Below are 20906 nucleotides of genomic sequence, written 5' to 3' on the forward strand. Positions count from 1 at the left end.
TGGACGGTTGTGCCAAATTTGAAGAAATTCCCTCAAGGCGTTCCTGAGATATCGCGTTCACGAGAATGGGACGTAGGTATGCACGTCCGGACGGACTGACAACCAGAAAACATAAAGCCTCCAGCCATGGCTATTGCCGGCGCAGAGGCATAAAAACAGGTAATATAAAATAGGAAGTGACGGGAGAATTATGTGGAGTGTCAGTGACACTAACCCGTCTCATGATGCCGATGGCTTCGGTGGAGAGGAAGCGAGGGTAGCGCACTTCATCGTTCACTATGCTGTCGAAAACCTCCTCCTCATCGTCACCTGGGAACGGAGACTGAAAGAAACAGACGCACATTATTTTGCATTGCTTTACATATTATACCTCTATGAAATCTGTCTCTAGCAGCCTCGACTTAATTATATATGTCAAATATTACAAGTCTTTCTAATATTGAGAGGTGAAGACTATTAGTCCGTCTCTCAGCAGTTGTATTATTAGTGCCAGTGTTTCTGTAATTAAAACCATATTTCCCATAAAGCCCATTGCCTGCAGGTCCAAAGAGGATGCTGTCCACCTTCCCTTACCAGATTTTTTGCCATTGTTTTCTTTCTGTCTTTACAGAATAAAATAAATATGTTGATAGGATTTTCCATCTATCAGCTGTTCACTCCACTTTTCACTCTACAGACTTTGGGCCGTATCTTCCTGAATCTCTTACTGAAGATCAATAGTACAGTTGTTTCGAACCAGAAAGCGGCTTCCCTTTCTGCCTTAAAGGAATAGTACGACATTCTGGGAAATATGCGTATTCACTTTCTTGCAGAGAGTTTGATAAGAAGATCAATACCACTCTCATGTCTGTACGGTAAATATGAAGCTACCACCAGCAGCCAGTTAGCTTAGCTTAGCATAAAGACTGGAAACAGGGGGAAACAGCTAGCCTGGCTCTGCTCAAAAGGTAACAAATCGATGTACCAACACCTCTAAATTTCACTAAACAATACGTGATATCAAGTTTGTTTAATCCATACAAAAAACCAAAGTTTATTTAAAGCGTGAATAAAATGCATTTTAGCATCTTTGATAGATAATAATTTAAAAAACTACTCTAACTCTGTATTCTTACCTCACCGACCAACATCTCATAGACCAGCACCCCGAGCCCCCACCAATCGACTGCTCTGGTGTACGATGTGTCTGTCAGCACCTCCGGGGCAAGAAACTCAGGGGTCCCACAGAATGTACTGGTCTTGTCCCCATAACCCATGCCTCAGTAAGAGAAAGAAGAGAAAAAAAAGGGTGAGGGTAGAGATTTCAGTGGTGAAGACAGAGAATTATTGACTGTGGGAGTGAATGCTTGCCAAATAAATTATGTAAGGTAAGAAAGTAAATTTCCTTTAATGTATAGGGCTGATATGATAAATAATTATTGGACACTCACCTTCTTTACAGAGCCCAAAGTCTGCTATCTTCACAAAACCCTCTGTGTCGAGCAGCAAGTTGTCCAATTTAAGATCCCTGACAAAGAAAAGGAAGGGGAATTATGCCAAATATTGAGTGTTGTGAAGAGAGAGGGAGTGTGTATCCCTTTTGTAAAGTACATGCCGTGTGTGGAGGGCAAAGACAATCCAAGTACTCACCGATACACAATCTTATGGTCATGAAGAAACTGCAGTCCCAAGACCACACAAGCTGAGTAGAAGCTGTCGCATAAACAATGGACAGAAAGACAGAGAATTGAACATACGAGCTACTGCATATTGACGCTTCATACATTAATGGGTGCATAGACATAAGACACATAGAGCATGGAGCTTTAACACACACACACACACAGCAGAACTCACATAGCACGTGGCTCAGAAAAGACGTCGGCATGTATGTGCATCATGAGGTCTCCTCCTGCCGTGTACTCCATGACAAAGCACACATGTTCTGGCGTCTGGAAACATGCAAACAGGTTGACCAGGAAGGGGTGGTGGGAGCCGTTGACGGTTTCAAAGATCCGCTTCTCACACATCAGACTGGAGACAGACAGATTGGAGGGGAGGGGAGGGGGTAATTACTGTACGAGGTGTATGATGTTATATGTTGTATGATATTATGAGGTGAATGAGCTTTGTCGTGCAGCTGAGACTTTGGTTGAGGTCACCGAGTGCTGTGTCGCAAAATGTAGTTACCTTTCCACTTCATCCCTCGCAACAATGTCTCCCTTCTTCAGGGCTTTGATGGCGTACAGGCTGCCTGTCTTCTTGTACTCCGACAGCAACACCTGAAGAGATTTATATTTGAGTTATTGTCACTAAACCTCAAAAAAAAGACCAAAACTAACAATGAGTCCATTTCTCAATACTTTCTTACTTCCCTACCCTGGCTGTGGCACTCAACCCAAAGCCTATTTGCTCCTACTGAAGACATAAATCTTTAAAGAACAGGTCACAAATTTATGATTTCATAATTTCATAAAAAGGCTCAGTAATTTGCTCAAACAACTGGGCACTGTAGTTTTTAATCAAACATTACTCAAACAGGAGGATATAGTGCATTTGTTGGGGACTACTTTCAACCGTGGATTAGTACACATTTGGTGCTCTAGCGAGTGTTTACAGCAGCAGGACGGTGTATGTGGGATTGACTCTAAATAAACTACAGTGTGTGTGTTCAGGGTAATGATGGAACATGTCACGCAGTGCAATAGTGTGGCTCACTGATGTGTGTATTTAATAGTTTTTGGACAACAATGGAGCTCTGTGGTGGGGGAATAAGATATAATAGACTTTGGATACAAAGGCAATACTTGTTAGTAGGATCAAGTCATTTGTGGTTTTGGTCTTTTCATTGGCTTTGTTGATAATAAGAAACACATAGAAAATCACCACCCTAAAAAATAGAGGAAAGAAGTGTTCAAAAATCTGAGATGCTATAATGATGTGAATGATACAGAAGTAATTTCCAAGAAATACAATTTAAACTTGCAATAAATAATTTTTTGGTCACTGGTCACCTACAACAAATACAGAGTAACATTAGCATTTATTTAGTCATTTAGCTCTGTTTTTTTTTCATCTCTACCAACTCCTGAGGGAAATATCTGACTCTTTAGCTGCTAAATGCTCCACTATGTTCACTAGCTAGTCTCTAACTTTGCCTGTCTGTGTGCTGAGCAGGTAACATACAGTGGGTTTATCAGAGCCTGCTGCTGCTGGAGACAAGGTTGATGAGAGTGAACCAAAACACTAAAGTTGTGGGCCATAAAACCAGAACAATGAGCTGAAACTCGCTGAAAGGCTCTGTAGAGCTGAGAGGAATTGCAGAGGCAGGTGATAATTCTCTGTGGGTTTTTCACTGCAACTGTCAACTTTCACACAACACATCATTTGACCCATTGTTAATATAAAAATAGTGATTTGTGCAGCATGAAATATTTTGCTATAAAGACAAGAAGCTAAAACTAGAAAATGGATAACAAAGAGATAATTTCATTCTATAAAATATACTGAAGATAGTACTTTGTGAAGAGACAGATGTGCCCTTTAGATTAGCAGCACGTTTTGTTCATCCTCTGAGGTAAAACAAAGTACCTTCCCGAAGTGGCCCCTGCCGAGCACTGCTACCAGCTTGAAGTCCTGCAGGCAAAGAGGGCCTGTGCTGGATCTAAGAGAGAGATTATAGGCAGTTTATAGGCAGTGCATGCAACGCCATATTTATGTGCCTCATACGCTCAACAACACTGGAAAACATGCCAAACTTCCATAGCAACCATGTTGTGTTTTGTTATGAAAAAGGCTAAAAGGCTGTGTTTATTCTGTGTATCAGCATCCAGCACAGCCAAGTATTTCTCATTTGGAGCAACATATGCTGTAATCCACATTAATGATGACTTGGCTTGACCACCAGGTGTTAAAAAAAGAGGTTACAACACAGGACCATATTGTGTGTGGGGGTGTGTTTCTGGTTTCAAGCTGTGTTGGCTATATTGCAAAAAGATATGCTCAGGTGTGATTTTTTATGTGTATGTATGTGTGTGTGTGTGTGTGTGTGTGAGAGATCGGTCCCTGTGTGTTTGTGCACCTGCGTAAAGAGTTCTGGGACAGCGATCTGGTTGGCTGCTCGTGAACAGGGACATCCGGCGTAGACAGGGGCTCAATGACCGGCATCTGTTCCTGTGAAACACCACAGAGACAAAGAAGAAGGAGAGGGGACAAGTGAGAACACCAGTAAAATGAAAACACAGAGTACATAGAGGGAAGACGGCAGAAAGGGAGTAATAAAAAAATGAGGGAGAAGTGAGGACAAAATGACTGCTAACATCTGTAACAACCTTCAGTCACAACAGACAAACAGACAGTGATGCTCATCATGTCCGGTTGCCAGATCCCCTGCTGGCTGACAGCCTCACTCCTCCCCTCTTCCTGTCCTCTCCACTCCTTCCTCACTGCTAATTAGTTCTCTAAAAAACACCAGAGTAATTAATCCCATAATACTTCAACCCCATTGAACACACCATCTGCCACAGGCCCTCTCTGACTCTCTATGCTTGTCTAATTCTGTATCTGTCTGCCTTTCCAGTCTCTAAAATTCAAATGTGCTTTATTGCCATGAATTGAGCAGAACTAAGTACTGCATTGCCAAAGCATGTTGCACAAGGTCCAAGGTAAGGTAATGTAATTAAAAACATAAAAGAACATATATGATAAAATGAGATTTAATCTCTCTTACTTTGAGCTATTAAAATATTATTATATAATATTGCATCATAATAATATGCATCAAAATTATTGAAGCTTACTTGTGGGGTTCCTCAAGCGTCAGAGTTAGGCCCATTGTTGTTTATTTTATACATAAATTGTATATGTAAGGTTTCCAAAACATTACATTTATTTTGTTATGGTAAGAATTTGAAAGAACTTTTGGATGCTGTTGAAAAAGAATTAAACTTCTAAAGAGTTGGTTTGATTTTAACAAACACATGTGTAACACATTTAGAAAGCAAACTTTGATAAGTGACGTTGAAATAGGAGGGGTGCTTGAAATCACATTTTTGGGAGTGATAGATATAGATATTAAATTGTGATAAATCATATCTAAATTAAATCATATCTAAATTATGTCAAAGCAAAACTGTCAAAATCCATTGTAAAATATAAAATTAAGGACATCTTAATTCAGGCTTCTTTATACCCACTTATGTTGTTTACTTATTCTTCCATACATTATATAATGTGTGGAAGTATATAGGGGTAAAGGAATACACAAATCCATGTTTTACTTCAAGACAGAGCTATAAGAATTGTAAACAAAATTAAGTATCAAGAACCAATTAGCCCACCGTTAATTAAAGGCTCTATGTATCCAAAAGTTGCTTAGAATGAGAGAAAGTCAGTATGATATGAAAGGAATATGCACGTTCAAGAAACAATGGGCCAGGACTAATGTAAAAAATGGTTGAGGCGAGGAACTGAAAATGTGTAGCACACTTGTAAAATAATTAATAAAAAAAGTTAAACTAGAATTACCGCCCCGCGGTTGTATGCCTCTGCCAACCAGTCAAGTTGCAGTTAACATCCATGTCTGTCCAGACTCATATATGTAGTGAATACTTGGAAGGAATTCAATAAAAAAGGTATAAACTGTATTTTTTGGCTAAATGGAAGTTATCACTATATATTGATGATACACATGTATGACTCCAGTGAATATACATTGTTGAACTGATTAATGAAGGATTATCATAGATATATTGGCTAAACAGGTACACATGTACTTATCTACACAAAATGTGGTGCTTTTGTTTTCTCCTGTGTTTTGTGAGGTCACAGTGACCTTGACCTTTGACCTTTGCCCACCAAATTCTAATCATTTCATCCCTGAGGCTAAGTGGACGCTTGCGCCAAATTTGAAGACATTCCCTCAAGAATCCCTCAAGAGTTCTAGAGATATCGCGTTCACGAGAATGGGACAAGAATGGGACAAATAATTTAATAGACAAATGAAAAGAACAAAAAAGGTGTCTGAGTGGCATGTTGGCGTTAGTATGGTACAGCATGGTGTAAACTTTTGTCTGATGTTACTTTTGACGTAGGGTTTTGTTGAACGGTTAGCGGCAACAAGCTGTAGCTTCACCCTACACCTTTTAGGTCTGTAGAATAAAAAATCTTTCTTCTAAGTTGCATCGTTTTCTACTGCACTGCTTTGTTGGGAGTAACTGTTATTTTATGTTGTCTGTTTTTGCTTTTCTTTTATCCTAAATTTCAATTTCAGTTGCACCGTCTCAAGATTTCCTCCACCCCTCTTATCTCTCTCTAAAGTACTTCCTCCATTCCTCTCTCCCACATTATCGCCCTCTGCAGATTGTGTTCTTCATACTGGGAAACTCACGCGGATTTGGCCATGATCAAATTAAAGCTCCCCTCTATCCAATTATGTCTCATTAAAGCTGACTCCCTGAGTTTTCAGTTCTCCATTTCTCTAATTATTTATCCTAGCTTTCTCTCTGCTGTCAGGCCCCTGCTATGCCTGTCTTAGATTTCACTGCAGCACACAGTGCAGCGGCCTATGACTAGAGCACTGTTTCCAAGCCAAAGGCTGCAGGTAGGAAGTGAGCAAAATAGTAACATGATAGTATAAAGATGCCCATCTTTCCCCCGTCTGAAAATCCTCTGTCTGCTTCCCTTCCTCTTTGGCTTCCATCCCTCTTTCCCTCTCACTCACCAAGGGGGCGGGTGAGTCCACCACATCTCTCCTGATATCAGCTTTGGGAGGAGAGTCGCTGTCCAGATTCAGCTTCTCCACTGAGATTTCTCTGCAGAGCACACACACACAAAATAAAGAAAACAAATCTTGAATGAATACAAACCTGAAACAAACATGTCACTTAATTTATATTCACTGAATTTTGCCAAAATGTAAAAAAAATTAGAGTTGATTTAAGCCAAATTATAGACATTATCCATCAATAATTGATCAAAACTTGACAAAATATTGATGAATTAAATTTTTATCATGGAGTATCATTTAGTAATTAAATGGCTAAAAAAAGAAGCATTAGAAGATGACTATTTTTAGCACCAAACTTGTGAGTGCGCTGCTGTGGTTAATGTCTGCCCTCTGTACTTTAGATTCGACTTTTCAAGACCAATTTAATGCCTCATTTCTCACCAGAAAGCGGTGGCTGAATGTATAATTTAAAATACTTAAATGAACTTCAAATCTAAAAAATGATTTTAAGCATTTTCAAGTGTTTTTTGCCAAGCAGCAGGCACACACTGGTTACATACCCTGTGCTGTGTGTGAGTGTGTTGCTCGTGAAACTTGGTGTGTAGGCAGGTGTGTTGCTTCCACTGGGGATGGCGTTCCTAAGCAGGCGGACCCAGGTAGCGATGTCCACATTCATCTGACGAGCACGCAGGAAGGCTTTACCTGAAACATACAGAGTGAAATATAACTAGATAAATGGAAGGTAAAACACTAAAATGGCTATTGCTACTACATCACATTACTGTATTTAGGAAAAGGAAATAAAGAGTATCCATTCATGCTAACTTCAGCATCTGATGGAGTAAGGTTTCCTGTAGCTTTATTGACGTGAGACAGCTGAGCTGTTGCATGACCTGGGTTTGCATTTCCTGTAAATTTTTATAATCCCAGTTCGAGAAAATACCAGAAGCCATTAACACTGTATCTGCAGCAGCGCTTCTCAACCCCTTTGGCTTGTAACTCCTTGAAACAAGGCATGCATCACATATGCAGAACGGGTAAACCACTGTGTCAGAGAACAAAAATTTGAGAAAAACAGTAATGATGATACATGATGATGGTAGAAATATGCTTTTACCTGACCTCAAGGCTAGGAATAACTGCTCTATATTACATTAATATATATAGATAAGAAATGTGGGTTACATCCACACATATGTGTTTCTTTTGCTGACTGACAAAGTGTCCTTTCCCACAAGTAGATGCCATAGCAGAGTGATTCCCAATTTGTTTTAAAATTGTCTAAACTTCAGTTAAAACTAATTACTGTCATTAATTTGATTTATCAAATCCATTTGACTTTCAATCCATTCACTTTCAACAGCTTGTAAAGGAGCACTTACACAGGAAGTTCAGTTTAATCATCACTACTGGAACTACTCAGTCTGTGAAAACAGTTGTATACTGTCTGCTGTGGCCCTGAACCTGAATGACACTCAGGGCTCTGGAGACAAATTCACCAGTGAATTAAAAAACTCTCTATTGGCTTTCATTAAAGTCAAAATTTAGATTTTGATGTTTTTATTCCTTTATGAGTGATGGCGTACTCTATATTTCAGTTCAGTGTGTGTACACTTGAACATACCATGCTGTTTAGAGAAGACTTTCTTCTGCCTCTGGAGTCTTCGGCCTCTCTCTATTACTGGGTTGAAGAAAGTCACCTAAAACAAAAACACAATATGTTAAAACAACAAACTGTACAGTACAGTAAGTGTATGTCAGACCTACTGTCTCTTTCTGGTACCTGTGTATGTAAGTGTGTCTCATGCAAATATAGGCAATAAGGAGCTGTGTAGGCTAATATGTATTACATATTACCTGTCACATGCACTGGCCATATTTATATGGTTTATGAATGCAGCTCATGTTGGGTTATCTGTCCTGTATGTGTGTGTCCTGTACCTCAGCCAGCAGCAGCCCCTGTGGCTGCAGTTCCAGCTGGACTCTGTGTCTTTGGTTGTCCAGGAACTCTTCCAGCTTCAGGTACTTCAGAGCGCACAGGGACCGGTAATCTCTCCAGTACACTGCAATCTCCATCTCCCTGGACTAATCACACAAAAAACACCAGGGATGCAACATGAAGGTCGGATCGCTGGTCCAGCATCATTTTTTTTAGATTTTAAAATCTAATCTAAAATAAATCTGTAGTTCTCTTTCAGGATTACAGTTCCAGATATAGGAACCTAAAAGTTAGTTAGTCCACAGTTAGAAATACTGTTTATCATGGGCTTGTTATTGATGGCTTTGACCTTAAAACATGTTGGAGTTTGTCCAGGTTTGTTTTGAATTATAAAAACGGATGAAAATCAAATTTTAGAAATACCATTTGCAACTTAAGCAGTGTGCAGTTTAAAGTTATAATCCTTAAGATTCTCATGAAATCAAACCGCATTTTTGATAATATTCATGGTCAGCAGTTTTTCAGCAATAGCCATTACATTTTTTGAATAGCTGACAGCGATCATTCATAAAAAAATGCATCTATAAAACACAAAAACGTTTTCGTTTTTACAGGGACTCTGGTGTATAATCAGCAGCTCATTTGCTATGGTGATCAGTGTCTCTTTGGAGCAGAAAACACAGCTTTTAGGTGTGTGGGGACATAAATCTAGGTAAGAATCAGTTTAAACCGATCTGCAAAAGTCCAGGTATTTTTTGTGTGAAAATTGGTTAAAAAAAAACAACTAAACGATGATGCATTTCACCTTTACTTTAGACTGGTGCAGTAACACCAGAGTGAAAGTTTAGGTTGAATCACACTGTAACAGACTGAGAGTGTGCTGTGTCTTACTCTCTCCAGCTCTACAGTGAAGGTCTGGTCCCAGGCCTGCTCTCCAACTGTTCTCCAAACTGTCTGACCCACCACTGTGTTCTCCAGCTTCAGCACTGCGCTCACCTCCGCTGTAAAACACACACACACAGAGGTACTGCTTTTTTTTTTATCCAGAGCTACAATCCTTTATTGATTTTAACTGTGGAATTCATTTTAACCATTGAAGGGAGATTTATGACGGAGGGGACACAAGGATTAAAAAAAAAAATAATCCTTGGATCTGAATCGTCCAAAGGTTTTCAAATAAATATCAGAAATGTGCTTCTTAAAGGCTAAAAGTTAATGTTAAGTGAAATCATTTGTTTAAATGAGATAAAGGTTAAAACTTCTGATTCGGTGGAAAGGCACCTGTTCAAAATAAGAAATGAAACACTTACAGGAGAGCTCCTCGTTCTTCCCGGGGATTTTAAGGCTCATGCTGCTGGTGCTGCGGCTGTAGAGGCCACTCAGTTTGAATGAGGAGCGTCCATCTCCCGGGGAGTGAGAGGGAAGAACCACTGGGGTCCCTTTGCTCCGCCCTGGGACGACCTCCAGCAGCCCCATACAGCCCAGAAGACGTACCTGCAGAGTACCTAGAAGAGAAAAAGTCTCTTCAATAAAAATGATTTATAAACATCAGTGCTTGAAAAACAACCATCTCTACAGGTAAAAAAAATGCATGACGCAGCTCCTCCCAATATTTCCACAGTATAGTTTCTGTGTCTACCTGTGAGTGGTGATGGTTTGCTCAGGGTGCTGTATTGGTTATGGACATAGGGGGCGCTGTAGCGGGAGCTGAAAGCCATGGAGGAGGCCAGCACCAGCTCCTCCTTGATGAGGCAGGCCTTGGGATGATCCTCGGGGAGCTCCAGCAGCCTCTGCTCCAGAGAGCACCTAAGCAGGTCCAGACGCTGGGACGACTCGCTCAGACCACACTGAGCCTGCAGACATCATGAAATGTTTTCTCCTGAGTGTTTTTTTTCTTACTTTCTTTCTTTCTTTTCTTTACATAAAAATGTATTGATCTTGGTGGGGAAATTAGGTTGTTGCAGCAGCAGCAATACTAACAATGAAAAGGAAAATACAAGCTCACAATTAAAATCTGCTAATATGCAACAAAAAGAATACGAGAGAGTATAATTCATATTAAAATGAATAATGTGGTATGTAAATATGTACACACACGTACACTGTTAAAGTGGGAAAAATGGGTTGAAAAATCTTTTCTTTACCTACAGATCTAACCAAGAATTGTTTGCTTTTTAACTGATTATTTAAAAGGAAACATTTTGGGAAATACACTTATTCGCTTTCTTGCTGAGAGTTAGAAGATTAATACCATTCTCATGTCTGTACGATAAATACAAAGCTACAGCCAGCAGCAGGTTAGCTTAGCTTAGCACAAAGACTGGAATCAGGGGGAAACAGCTAGCTTGGTTCTGTCGAAAGTCTAGTATAGTCAAGCTAACCGGCTGCTGGCTGTAGCTTCATATTTACCGTAGAGACAAAAGAGTGGTATCAATCTTCTCATTTAACTTTGGGCAAGAAAGCGAACAAGCTTATTTCCTACACTCCTGAACTATTCTCTTACTATCAATATGCTGTATATGAGGGTATAAGTGGATAAATGTAATACATAATTATATATAAATATGAGTTTATGTAGTAGCTAAATGTATTTGTATGCTGTAAGTTTACAGCTAAGTGTAAAATGTAAAACTAAATAAATACATGAAATTGTGGAATCATTACAAAAATAATTTAACGTGAAATTGATGAAGAAAATGTGTAAATTTACAACAGTATGTGCAGTGCTTCTTTGGTGTGTATCAACATTTACAAGCCTTTTTCAGAGCATAACTGATACTACATTGGAACAGTGCATTGAACTAATTATTTTAAAATTATTTTATGTCATTTCCTGTTGGCTCTCTAACCTCAGCCACGGCCTTCTTGTCTTGGACCTTTCCTGCACCCAGCAGTCGCAGCATGTTCTTGGCTCCCTCAGCCATGGCGTGTTCCACGCGGTAGTGATGCCACAGCTCCTCCACACGCAGCTCCACCCCACACTGGTCCGGCTTACCTGGGACACAGTGTAAGGTAGTCAACAACATCTGAACGACAGGGTGTACAGCAACATGCACGTGTGTTGACCACTGGCATGGTAAGAGAATTAACTTTAAATCAGATTTGGAAATTGCTGGTGTTCGGCAACAGATGTCGACATAGTGTCATGGCGCAAAGAAACTAGTTACAGATTTGGTCACAGTGATCCACCATGAGGTTTGTTTGTGTGGGAGGATTTGCTCCTTTCATCTGTTATCGTTTCACACAAGTGTGTGTGTGTCCTTCAGTGGCTCAAATATTTACTCTTAAACCTGCAATAATGAATTTTTTTGGCCATTTGGGGCGCAGTAAAAACAAGCTGTAAACATGTACATTTATGAGTCACCTATTTACACATTTAGCTCCTACAGAGCGACATCAGCTTTCAGTCATATTTCTGGGCACCCAACGAATGTAAATCCAATATTCATTCATTTAGCTCTGTTGTGGTCTCTGCTAACTCCTGAGAAAAATATCTGTCTCTTTAGCTGCTAAATGCTCCACGATGTTCACCAGCTACTTGCTAACTGTGTCTGTCTTCTGTTTGGTGCTGGGCAGGTAGTCGACGGTGGGTTTTTAGAGCTTTTTTGTTTAAAACAGCTGCCTGCTGTGGCTGAAAACAATGCTGGTGAGACTGGTGAGAATCAACCAAAACAGTAAAAGTTGTGGGCCAGAAAATCGTAACAATGAGCTGAAAAATGCAATTAAACTCCCAGAGGAACTGCAGAGTGATAATTCTCTGTGGATTCATCACTACGTGCGACCCCTTTCACATACAAGTAATCATGTGATCCATTGTTAATATAAAAATATTGATTATAGCAGCTTTAAAGCACAGGGCTGAAGAGACAGCATGTGGGGGAAATTAAAGGAGAATGGAGAGAAAACACACTCCCATTGGAGGCTTGTGCCTAATCAGTCCTTTCCAGGATCACTGTTGCTCTTTCTGCTGCTCTGAGCTTTGTTTGTCCTTCTCTGCTTATTCTGTCTTTCATCCCTGACTCCTCGTCGTCATCTCTGACTCAGTCCTTTCAGTCTCACTCCCTTCCTGGCTCCCTGTTTCTGTCCTGCCTCCTCTCTAACCTCTGTTAAATGAGGCATGGCTTTTAGTTGTTGAGCAACATCAAGGGGATGCAGGAACATCAATAAGGCTCTAACCTGAGCGAGTGAGAGGGCTGTAATGGACAATGTGTGCGTGTGTGTGTGTTTGACTGGAAGACTGTACACTGTGAAGTTCTGAAGCAAGAATTGATCCATTACCCCCCTGCATCATAAAATATGCAGTGTTTATAAGCTGAAAGAGTGACAGGTGGGATGAAAGAGGAATTTAAAGATGAGAGTGAGGATACAAACAAAAGTATTATAGGTACATTGGTTGTCCTCAGACTGCTCCGTAGCCTGCATGGCCTTTCGGATCTGCATGCGGATGATGTCGATCTTTGTCTTGCTGTCCTGCAGCATTTGCTGAGCCCCCTGGAGGAACTTCTTGTCCTGTGGAGGGACATAAAAAACAGGAGGAGATCTGAGAGAGTGTAAAGGAGCGCAGAGAGAAATATCACAGAATCTGCAGTGGATAGTAAAGTGAATAAGAATTATGGCTGAAATCTGAGCCAGAAGAATACCTTGGTACCTCCATTGGCATAAATTGGAATCATGTTCTCTGCTCCCTGTTTGACCTTCAGCTCAATGTTTAGCTGCCGCTCCAAAGCTGCAATGCGGTGCTGATTGGCCGACATCCGACTGTCCGACCCCGGAGACTTGGGGGCATCTGGGCAAGAGGAGTGGTTGGATGGTAAGAGGTCAGGTTACTGTTGGTGCAGCTGTTAAAACATCATCGTTGTCCTCTGGTAGCACATAAAGTTAAAGACCAGTGATTTTACATGTTTTAGCCAATAAACTACTACTCTTGGCTACTACAAAAGCATACAATAGGTTTCTATATTGATTCCCTGCCTTTGAGGAAACCACTGGTTAGTACAGTTTTGAAAACCATTCCTTGTTGGTGCGTTAAGAAGCGTAAAATCAAATATGAAAGACAAACAAGTAGTAATGGGTAAAATATAATGACTGGTATTTTTAGCTACGCTAGCGGTGTGGCTCCACAGATGGCAATGTCAGTCAGTTGGTCTATCTCAATAATCTTAACTGCCATAAACCTTTGCACAGACATCCATGGTTCCCAGAGGATGAAGCCTACTGACTTAATGATCCTCTGACTTTTTCTCTAGCGCCACCAGCAGGTTGACATTTTTGTTTTTTATGTGTCATGTCTCGACAACTACTGGATAGATTGCCATTAAATTTGGTACAGACATTCATGTTCCCCTCAGGATAAATTGTAACAATGTTAGTGGTCCCTTACATCATCAACACTTCAATTTGTCCGACACTTTGGTTTATGACCATATACCTGCAACATTGTCATTAGCCTCAGCTGTACTTGTGTTTGGTGCTAATTAGCAAAGCGCTACGTGCATGCTAACACTCTTAACTAAGATGGTGAACATAGTAAAGATTATACCTGTTAAACATCAGAATTAAAGTTAGCACTCAAAGCATCCTCAAAGAGCTGCTAAGATGGTTGTGGACTCATATACTAAGTTAAAAATCATCAGTTAAGAGTTTCAAGACAGCCCCTGCTGGTAACTGAAATGGCAAAATATGTTAATGTTACTATAGGTTCACCAGGATTGATTACCCATCCAAAGCAGTGGACCACTGGTATGACCTTTTGGAGTAAACTAGAAATAGATTATTTCACATAACCCAGTACTGGAAACATGTATGTAATGATGATGGTGTTATAAGTATGATTTAACTGTTTCAAAGAGGAGAACTGACACATCCCACAGTAGCACAGAAGCGTATAGTATAAACCACTTCTCCATGGTGGCTACCTTTGTTCTCATCAGGGCCTTTAACCACAATGTGCGCATCTAACTCCTGCAGCTGAGATTGGAGGGACTCCAGCTTGCGCTTGGAGCTGCGGAGCTGCGAGTCCACCTGCTGGGCATTCCTCTTGTCGGTAGTGGCCCTGCGCAGATTCTCTGCACCCTCCTTGATCTTCAGCTCCTTGCGGATCTCCCTGCGGATCCTCTCGCGGTGCTCGTCCAGGCGCTGCTGCACGCTGGAGTCAGAGAAGTCAGAGTTTTGGTCCAGACCAAGCTGCTGGAGCACTGTCATCCCGCCTGGATCACTCTGAAGAAGGAGAAAAGGTGGAGGGTGGGATGGTTAAGGACAAGGCACAAAAGGAGAAGAAGGTTTTAGCAGAATATGAAAGGGAGGAGGTGTTGTGATGTATGCAGAAAATGGTGCAAATATGAAAAGAGAAAGTTAAACTATATTTAGCCCACTGTGTATGAGTTGGATTATTCGATTTGAGTTGAAAGAGAAACCGATTCAAAAGGTGACATCTCCAGCTGAGAGCTGCTGAGCCGAAGTTGCAACAGACAAAGCTGGTAACAGTCACCCTGCACAGTTCTGACGAAATGGAGCACTGTGGGATGAAAGGAGGGGGAAACAGCAACTCTGAGTGAATCCTCAACATGTGAAACCTGCTGAGCTGAGACTGTGAGGCAACATCAAAGCAGAGGCAGCACTTAAGTGCGTAAAGAGCTGAGTGCTCACATCAGCTCTCCTACTGATCGACACTAACCAGATTACTGCAGATTAGAACAGCATTAATACAGACCAAAATCAAATCAGCATCTTGTCTGCTTCTCGATGGGTCACGTGTTAACATACACACAAAGAATGCATATGTATAAAAATGTAACATAGATGCGTAAAGACAATCGCCTAAACTTGTGTATGCAGTGTTTGCGATTTTCACAAGGAGCAGAGTGGTAAACAACGACAAAGTAAACAACAAATACAGCTCAGAAGGGAAGAGGAAAAGATAGAATACGCAAATAAGGTTCTGATTATGGAATTATGATGATTATTCCCAGTCTTTGTTTTGACTTGTTGTGTATGTTGTTGGGAGTATGAGTTTTTGGTTTGGACTGACAATGACAGTACTGTAATTTTATTGGTGCAATATCGGTGTAGGCGGCAAAAATTACCCATATCACTTCAGTTTCAATGGCTAAACAGGCAGTTAACCAGCTGGGGGCAATGTTGTTTGCCGTTGTTTTTGCTGTTAGCCCCATCTGTGATTTCAGCAGTCCCTACCTTACTTAAAGCAGTAAAAACACCATGTATCAATGTTCATAGGCTTTACAGGGTTGTGACGGGCTCCAGTCGGTAGCACACCACGGAAGTTGACACTGGCCCTCAAATGTCAACTGCTGCAATTTAAAACAACCACTCAGTTTATTAATCTCACTGCTAACCTAGACATAAGGTCCTCATGCACAGGGTGTAGAACACAAGACAGGAGCCAAATTAATGTGAACACCTTACCAATCCCAACACCGCCGCCAAACTAAAGGTCAAAAAATACTGCAGGTAAGTCAAATCCTCTCTTACACAGTCTTAACTGAATATTATAAACTTTACCAAAGAAATCTACTATATGTTGCAGAGCAATTACATTTAACAGTTGTTCAGGTTGTTGTATCCGTCCCTGCATCCCCATCAACTGCACATATTCTTCATAAACCTAATGAAAAATGTCTTGAATGCCATGCATTAATTTGATGTTGTGACATTAGATCACATTAGATCACACACACGCACACACTGAGGACTGTCCCCTCCTCTATGCCACAGTATAATGACGGGGTGCTTGGGGCCTTTCACTGCACCATGCAGCCATCCATCCAGCTTAGCAGATCTGATTACAACTTCTTAGGTCTCTGTGTCCACTCAGCTACATGCAGGCTGGTGCTACAGCTCTGCTCTCATTAAAGCCATAATCCATCTGCAACACAATACAGTACAACAGTCAGGCACGGCCCGAGCAGCCAACCAAACCACATGGCACAGGCCAAGTGCTTGCAGGATTTTGACTGCTGCTTTAATGCAGTGTTATGCAATTGCACAACTCTGAAGCAATGTAATTGAGCATGTTTCACAGACTGGTTGTGGAACAAAGTCATGAATACGGATTGGGTACCGAAACCTGGTATTAAACATGCCCCGTAGTATTGATAAACTCAGACGTTACCGGTTCTTTTATTGGTACTTTTTTACGTTTTGGTGTAATTTATCACATTGCAGCCTCTGCCCTGCTCTCTGTGTCGGGGCCGAGCTCCTCCACACACACAAACACACACACACACGGAGCGAAGTCAGCGGAGGAGACAGTGAAGTGAACCAGGTGAAGTGAAGATAACTCAAAGATGACTCAAGTTGACGACAACTACGCTTGTTACTTTAAGTAAGTGCAATAAAACCTTTGCAAGTAAAAAGCCAATACTTTATCAATACACCTGTTTAACAAGCATAAACTCTCTCTACGAGTAATAACTTACCTGCTGTAAATCACATCAGCAGCAGAGGGAGGAGGACAGAGGACAGGAGGAGGGACTGATACTGACTGATGTCTGTGTTCTTCATTCTTTATAAACTTCACTCAGTATTTTGATGTCAGGAATATGATTTATTTTACTGACATTTTAGATTTGTTTCCAGTGAGATATTACTGAGTTTACATAGTGACTTTGCTGTTGCTGCTCCAGAAACAACATTTAGTTATATTTAAAATATTCAATTCTAATCCAGTTCTGAATTTATTCTTTTTTTAAATAATATATTTTTAAAAAAGCAATTATTAAGTAATGAAAAAGAACCGATAAGAGTACCGATAAGAGTAGTAGTATCGATAAAATCCTAACGATACCCATCCCTAGTCACGAAGACTGCAAAAATGTGTCATTTTGTCAAGAAGTTTGGTCTGGAAGAACTACAGAAGCAACATCTTTTCGTTTTAAAGATGTAAACCAATACAGAGACTGACATCACTGACAAGACATGTACACATGCACATATACTGCAAATATACTTCTTTATGTGGCAGGCTTGAGAAGTTCTTAGTACAAGCAGCAGTGGAGGCCACAGCCATCCAAGGTAGAAGAGAAAGCAGAGGCAGTAACACACCATGAACGACAGGAAGGGAGAGTTTGTGCTGTGACGCACTCCTGCTCAACACAATACAACTTAATCCCTGGTGTTTTACAACAAAGAACCTCTGCAGCGAGGTGTAAGGCAACTCACACAGCGGGGCGAAATCACAACAGCAGACAGGAATGAAAACTCACAAGTAATTCACTGTCAGGCAGGAGATGTTTTTACAGGAAGTGAACGAGGAAGCCGACAGAAAAGAGAAGGGCCATAGTAATGGTTGGAAAGAAAAAAGGCAGCCATGTTGAGGCCTGCTCTGGCCACAGTTGCCTACCGAAGACTCTGTGTCACTCTGCTCAGTGTGTACTGGGGAATCAACCGGTTGATCCCCTGGCAGGTCCTCCAGTACGTCCTCACTGGCCATGTTTGGCCTCCCTCTGGCTTCGCTCTACCCTCTGTCCCCTGCCACACACACACACACACACACACACACACACACACACACACACTCAGCACTGACAGCAGCGCCAATCAGACAACACCAAATGCTATTCCTGCCTCCTCAAAATCCAGGATGTCCTTCCCGCCAGGAATCAAAAGCCAGTCTAAAACCGGAGCGAGTGAACGAGGCGGAGGAGAGGAAGAGAGGGCAGCACAGACCCGAGCCCCACCTCACTGCTTCCTGTTCTGCTCTTTGCCAAATAGAGACTGAGGCGTCATGCACTTTGTACAGACACACACACACACACACTGGGGTGGTTTTGTAACTGAGAGAGCTCACAGCCACTCTGCTTCCTGCTACTGGGTCTCCGAAGCTGAGAGACAGGCTGTTGTGATAGATTGTGGTCGAGTTAAATGGACTATTAGACCATGTATATCTTTGTGTCTGTGTGCACATGGAAGTACAATACAGTACATGTCTGCATACACATGCAGCACTATTTATATTATTTACACGCAGGGCCTCATAAGAAGTTGTGTTATGAGCTAGCCGAACTTAAACACCAAGTCACGGACAACAAAAATCTTTTAAAAATGACGAAAGGATTCTCTGCTTTTCAACAAAAATTGCAAAACACAAAGCATGCGTGCATTGGGTTCTGTTATGTCCTCTTAATATAACACCATATGGAGACATACAGGAAGAGACGGACATTCGCCTGCTGCGTGCAAGTCGACTGGAAGCTGAACTGATTTTTTGGAAGCTCACACAAAATCTGAATTCACAAGTGGGACAACAAGCTGAGTCGTCACCTCCGAGACATGAACGAGCAGAGATTATACGCCGGCAGCGCTGACCGATCACAGACCCTCGGCCTGTTTCTGACGGCTACAGACGGCCCCATCGCTGTCTGACTTCTGTCCTCTTCCTGTCAGTGGGAGACACAGAAGGTCATGGGTTTATCTGACTCAGACACTCAGCAGTGCGGGGTCACTGACCCTCCGAGCTCTCACTGTGTGGCAGATGGCCCTCTCTGGCTCCCCTATCTCTATCTGTCGTACCGCACACGCTTACACAAAAGGGTACACGCTCATAGACAGAGAGGGCGAGGGACAAACGCACACACGTAAAGTGGCATTCAAAGAGGCACTAAACAACGTCTAGTTCTTCTTATTCTCCCACACTGCAATAGGGGAATAGGAAGTGAAATAACATGAAAGTAAGCCAATATAAGCAAAACACAGGCAGTTTCCCTAGCTTACCATCGTTTTGATGAAAGACACATATGCTCTGTATCCCATATCCATATATATCAGTATTTCCTTACCGAGCAGCTGTGACTCTCAGTGCTTCCTCTGTGATGTGGACGGGTGGCTGCAGAGATAGCAGCCCCCATGCATCCATACTTTCTCTCACCTTTACAAATTAGGCTGGCCTGTCTTTATTAACTCCACTGTAACGGAACTGAAAACGTAAAACTTCAAACCTTAACATGAGCTGCTGTGTAGTACCAAACGGTGTCGCTCATTGTGTCTGTGAAATGGATGCAGTTACTAAAACTGTGCTGACCACAGTATCAGGAACTAAGATCACATCAGTTTAAATATACATCTCTTAAAGTTACAGTCTCACCCTGTTCACCTGGTTAGGACTGACCCAGGACATACTGTGTAATTAACCCCCTTAATTTCCAATTTTCTTCTTTTAGTTCCTTCATGTAGCTTTAAGATCAGAAAAATTCCCTTATTCCACACTGACAGTATCATAAATATCCTGTGTCAGCTTGTTCCAACTCTTGATTGAAGCTATATGAAGCTTACACTGAGCGAAATATTCAAACCCAAGCCTCCACTTGCATTAGTACGATTTTTCTATATACAAGTTTTTTTTTCTTGGCCTGTCCCTGAGGCAGCCCATGGTGCAGCGACACCCACTTTGGAAACCATTGGTTTATATTTTACAAAGACCAGAGAGACAAGTGATTTAGAGCTGAAACTGTTATCGACTGAAATAAATGAAAACTAAATGAAATCAAAGCAAGAATACCCTACAATTTCAATTTCTCAAATTGTGAGGATTTGCTGCCTTTCTCTGTTTTATGTCATTTTAAACTGAATATCTTTCAGACCGTCGGTCAGACAAAACCAGACATCTGAAGACGTCACCTGTGCCTTTAGGAAATTGTAACAGGCACTTTTCACTGTTTTCTGACCAACCTATAATAATTATATATATATATAATAATTCCGGTTAATTTTTTAAAAACATATTTTGGGGTTCTAAATGACTAAGAGATAGACCTTTTTGTTAAAGAGTGAGATCCTTTTTTTTAACCAGAAACAGAAGTCTCGCTCAAGGAGAAGTCTCGCTCTGAAATCTCGCGAGAGGTGAGTTGTTGCAGGAAGAAGATGGTGGAAACGTGAGTCAGGAGGTCATCTTACTCTTTAACAGAAATGTCTGTCTCTGCAGCAATCCTTTCCATAATGTTGTCAGACACTTAGAATAACAATCTGAGCATGTCAGTGGCAAAAACAAGCACTTTTAGTGGACATACTTTTGACGGGCGCAATTGCTCACAAGGATTACGTTGCAGCCATTGCAGCCCATTTCGCAGCTGCCGGCTGAGGCGATCTACTGGACCAATTCCAAAAGTTTTTGTACTTAAAACTTTACACCTTTACCCTTTTTCATGTTGCTCCCTTTTTCCTATTCCTACTCATCTTATTGCCAATCCATCATGCATTATCCTCTGTCACATGTTTTGGTTAGCAGACTTCTACCCAGTGCTGTCGGTG

General features: G+C 41.3%; 1 protein-coding gene across 3 annotated transcripts in view; it reads right to left on the reverse strand.

Annotated features, from left to right (window-relative positions):
- Window positions 1-20906, reverse strand: part of LOC122869454 (serine/threonine-protein kinase N1-like) — a 36123-nt gene that overhangs the window by 2377 nt on the left and 12840 nt on the right. Inside the window, exons 1-20 of one of the 3 annotated variants that reach the window (XM_044182496.1) lie at window positions 19439-19608; window positions 14561-14861; window positions 13286-13431; window positions 13034-13154; window positions 11495-11640; window positions 10285-10498; window positions 9956-10150; window positions 9537-9646; window positions 8648-8791; window positions 8331-8406; window positions 7267-7408; window positions 6701-6791; window positions 4061-4152; window positions 3571-3643; window positions 2170-2261; window positions 1837-2013; window positions 1630-1692; window positions 1431-1507; window positions 1116-1258; window positions 215-322 (exon numbers count right to left, since the gene is read on the reverse strand). In XM_044182496.1, coding sequence (XP_044038431.1) covers window positions 215-322; window positions 1116-1258; window positions 1431-1507; window positions 1630-1692; window positions 1837-2013; window positions 2170-2261; window positions 3571-3643; window positions 4061-4152; window positions 6701-6791; window positions 7267-7408; window positions 8331-8406; window positions 8648-8791; window positions 9537-9646; window positions 9956-10150; window positions 10285-10498; window positions 11495-11640; window positions 13034-13154; window positions 13286-13431; window positions 14561-14861; window positions 19439-19507 — 2580 coding nt within the window. In that variant the 5' untranslated portion in view covers window positions 19508-19608. Of the gene's footprint in view, window positions 1-214; window positions 323-1115; window positions 1259-1430; window positions 1508-1629; window positions 1693-1836; window positions 2014-2169; window positions 2262-3570; window positions 3644-4060; window positions 4153-6700; window positions 6792-7266; window positions 7409-8330; window positions 8407-8647; window positions 8792-9536; window positions 9647-9955; window positions 10151-10284; window positions 10499-11494; window positions 11641-13033; window positions 13155-13285; window positions 13432-14560; window positions 14862-18003; window positions 18354-19438; window positions 19609-20906 lie in introns of those variants that run through there. The other 2 variants (XM_044182495.1, XM_044182497.1) reach the window with 2 other exon arrangements.

This window comes from Siniperca chuatsi, linkage group LG21 (genome assembly GCF_020085105.1).
Source record: "Siniperca chuatsi isolate FFG_IHB_CAS linkage group LG21, ASM2008510v1, whole genome shotgun sequence".
Taxonomy (NCBI): Eukaryota; Metazoa; Chordata; class Actinopteri; order Centrarchiformes; family Sinipercidae; genus Siniperca; species Siniperca chuatsi.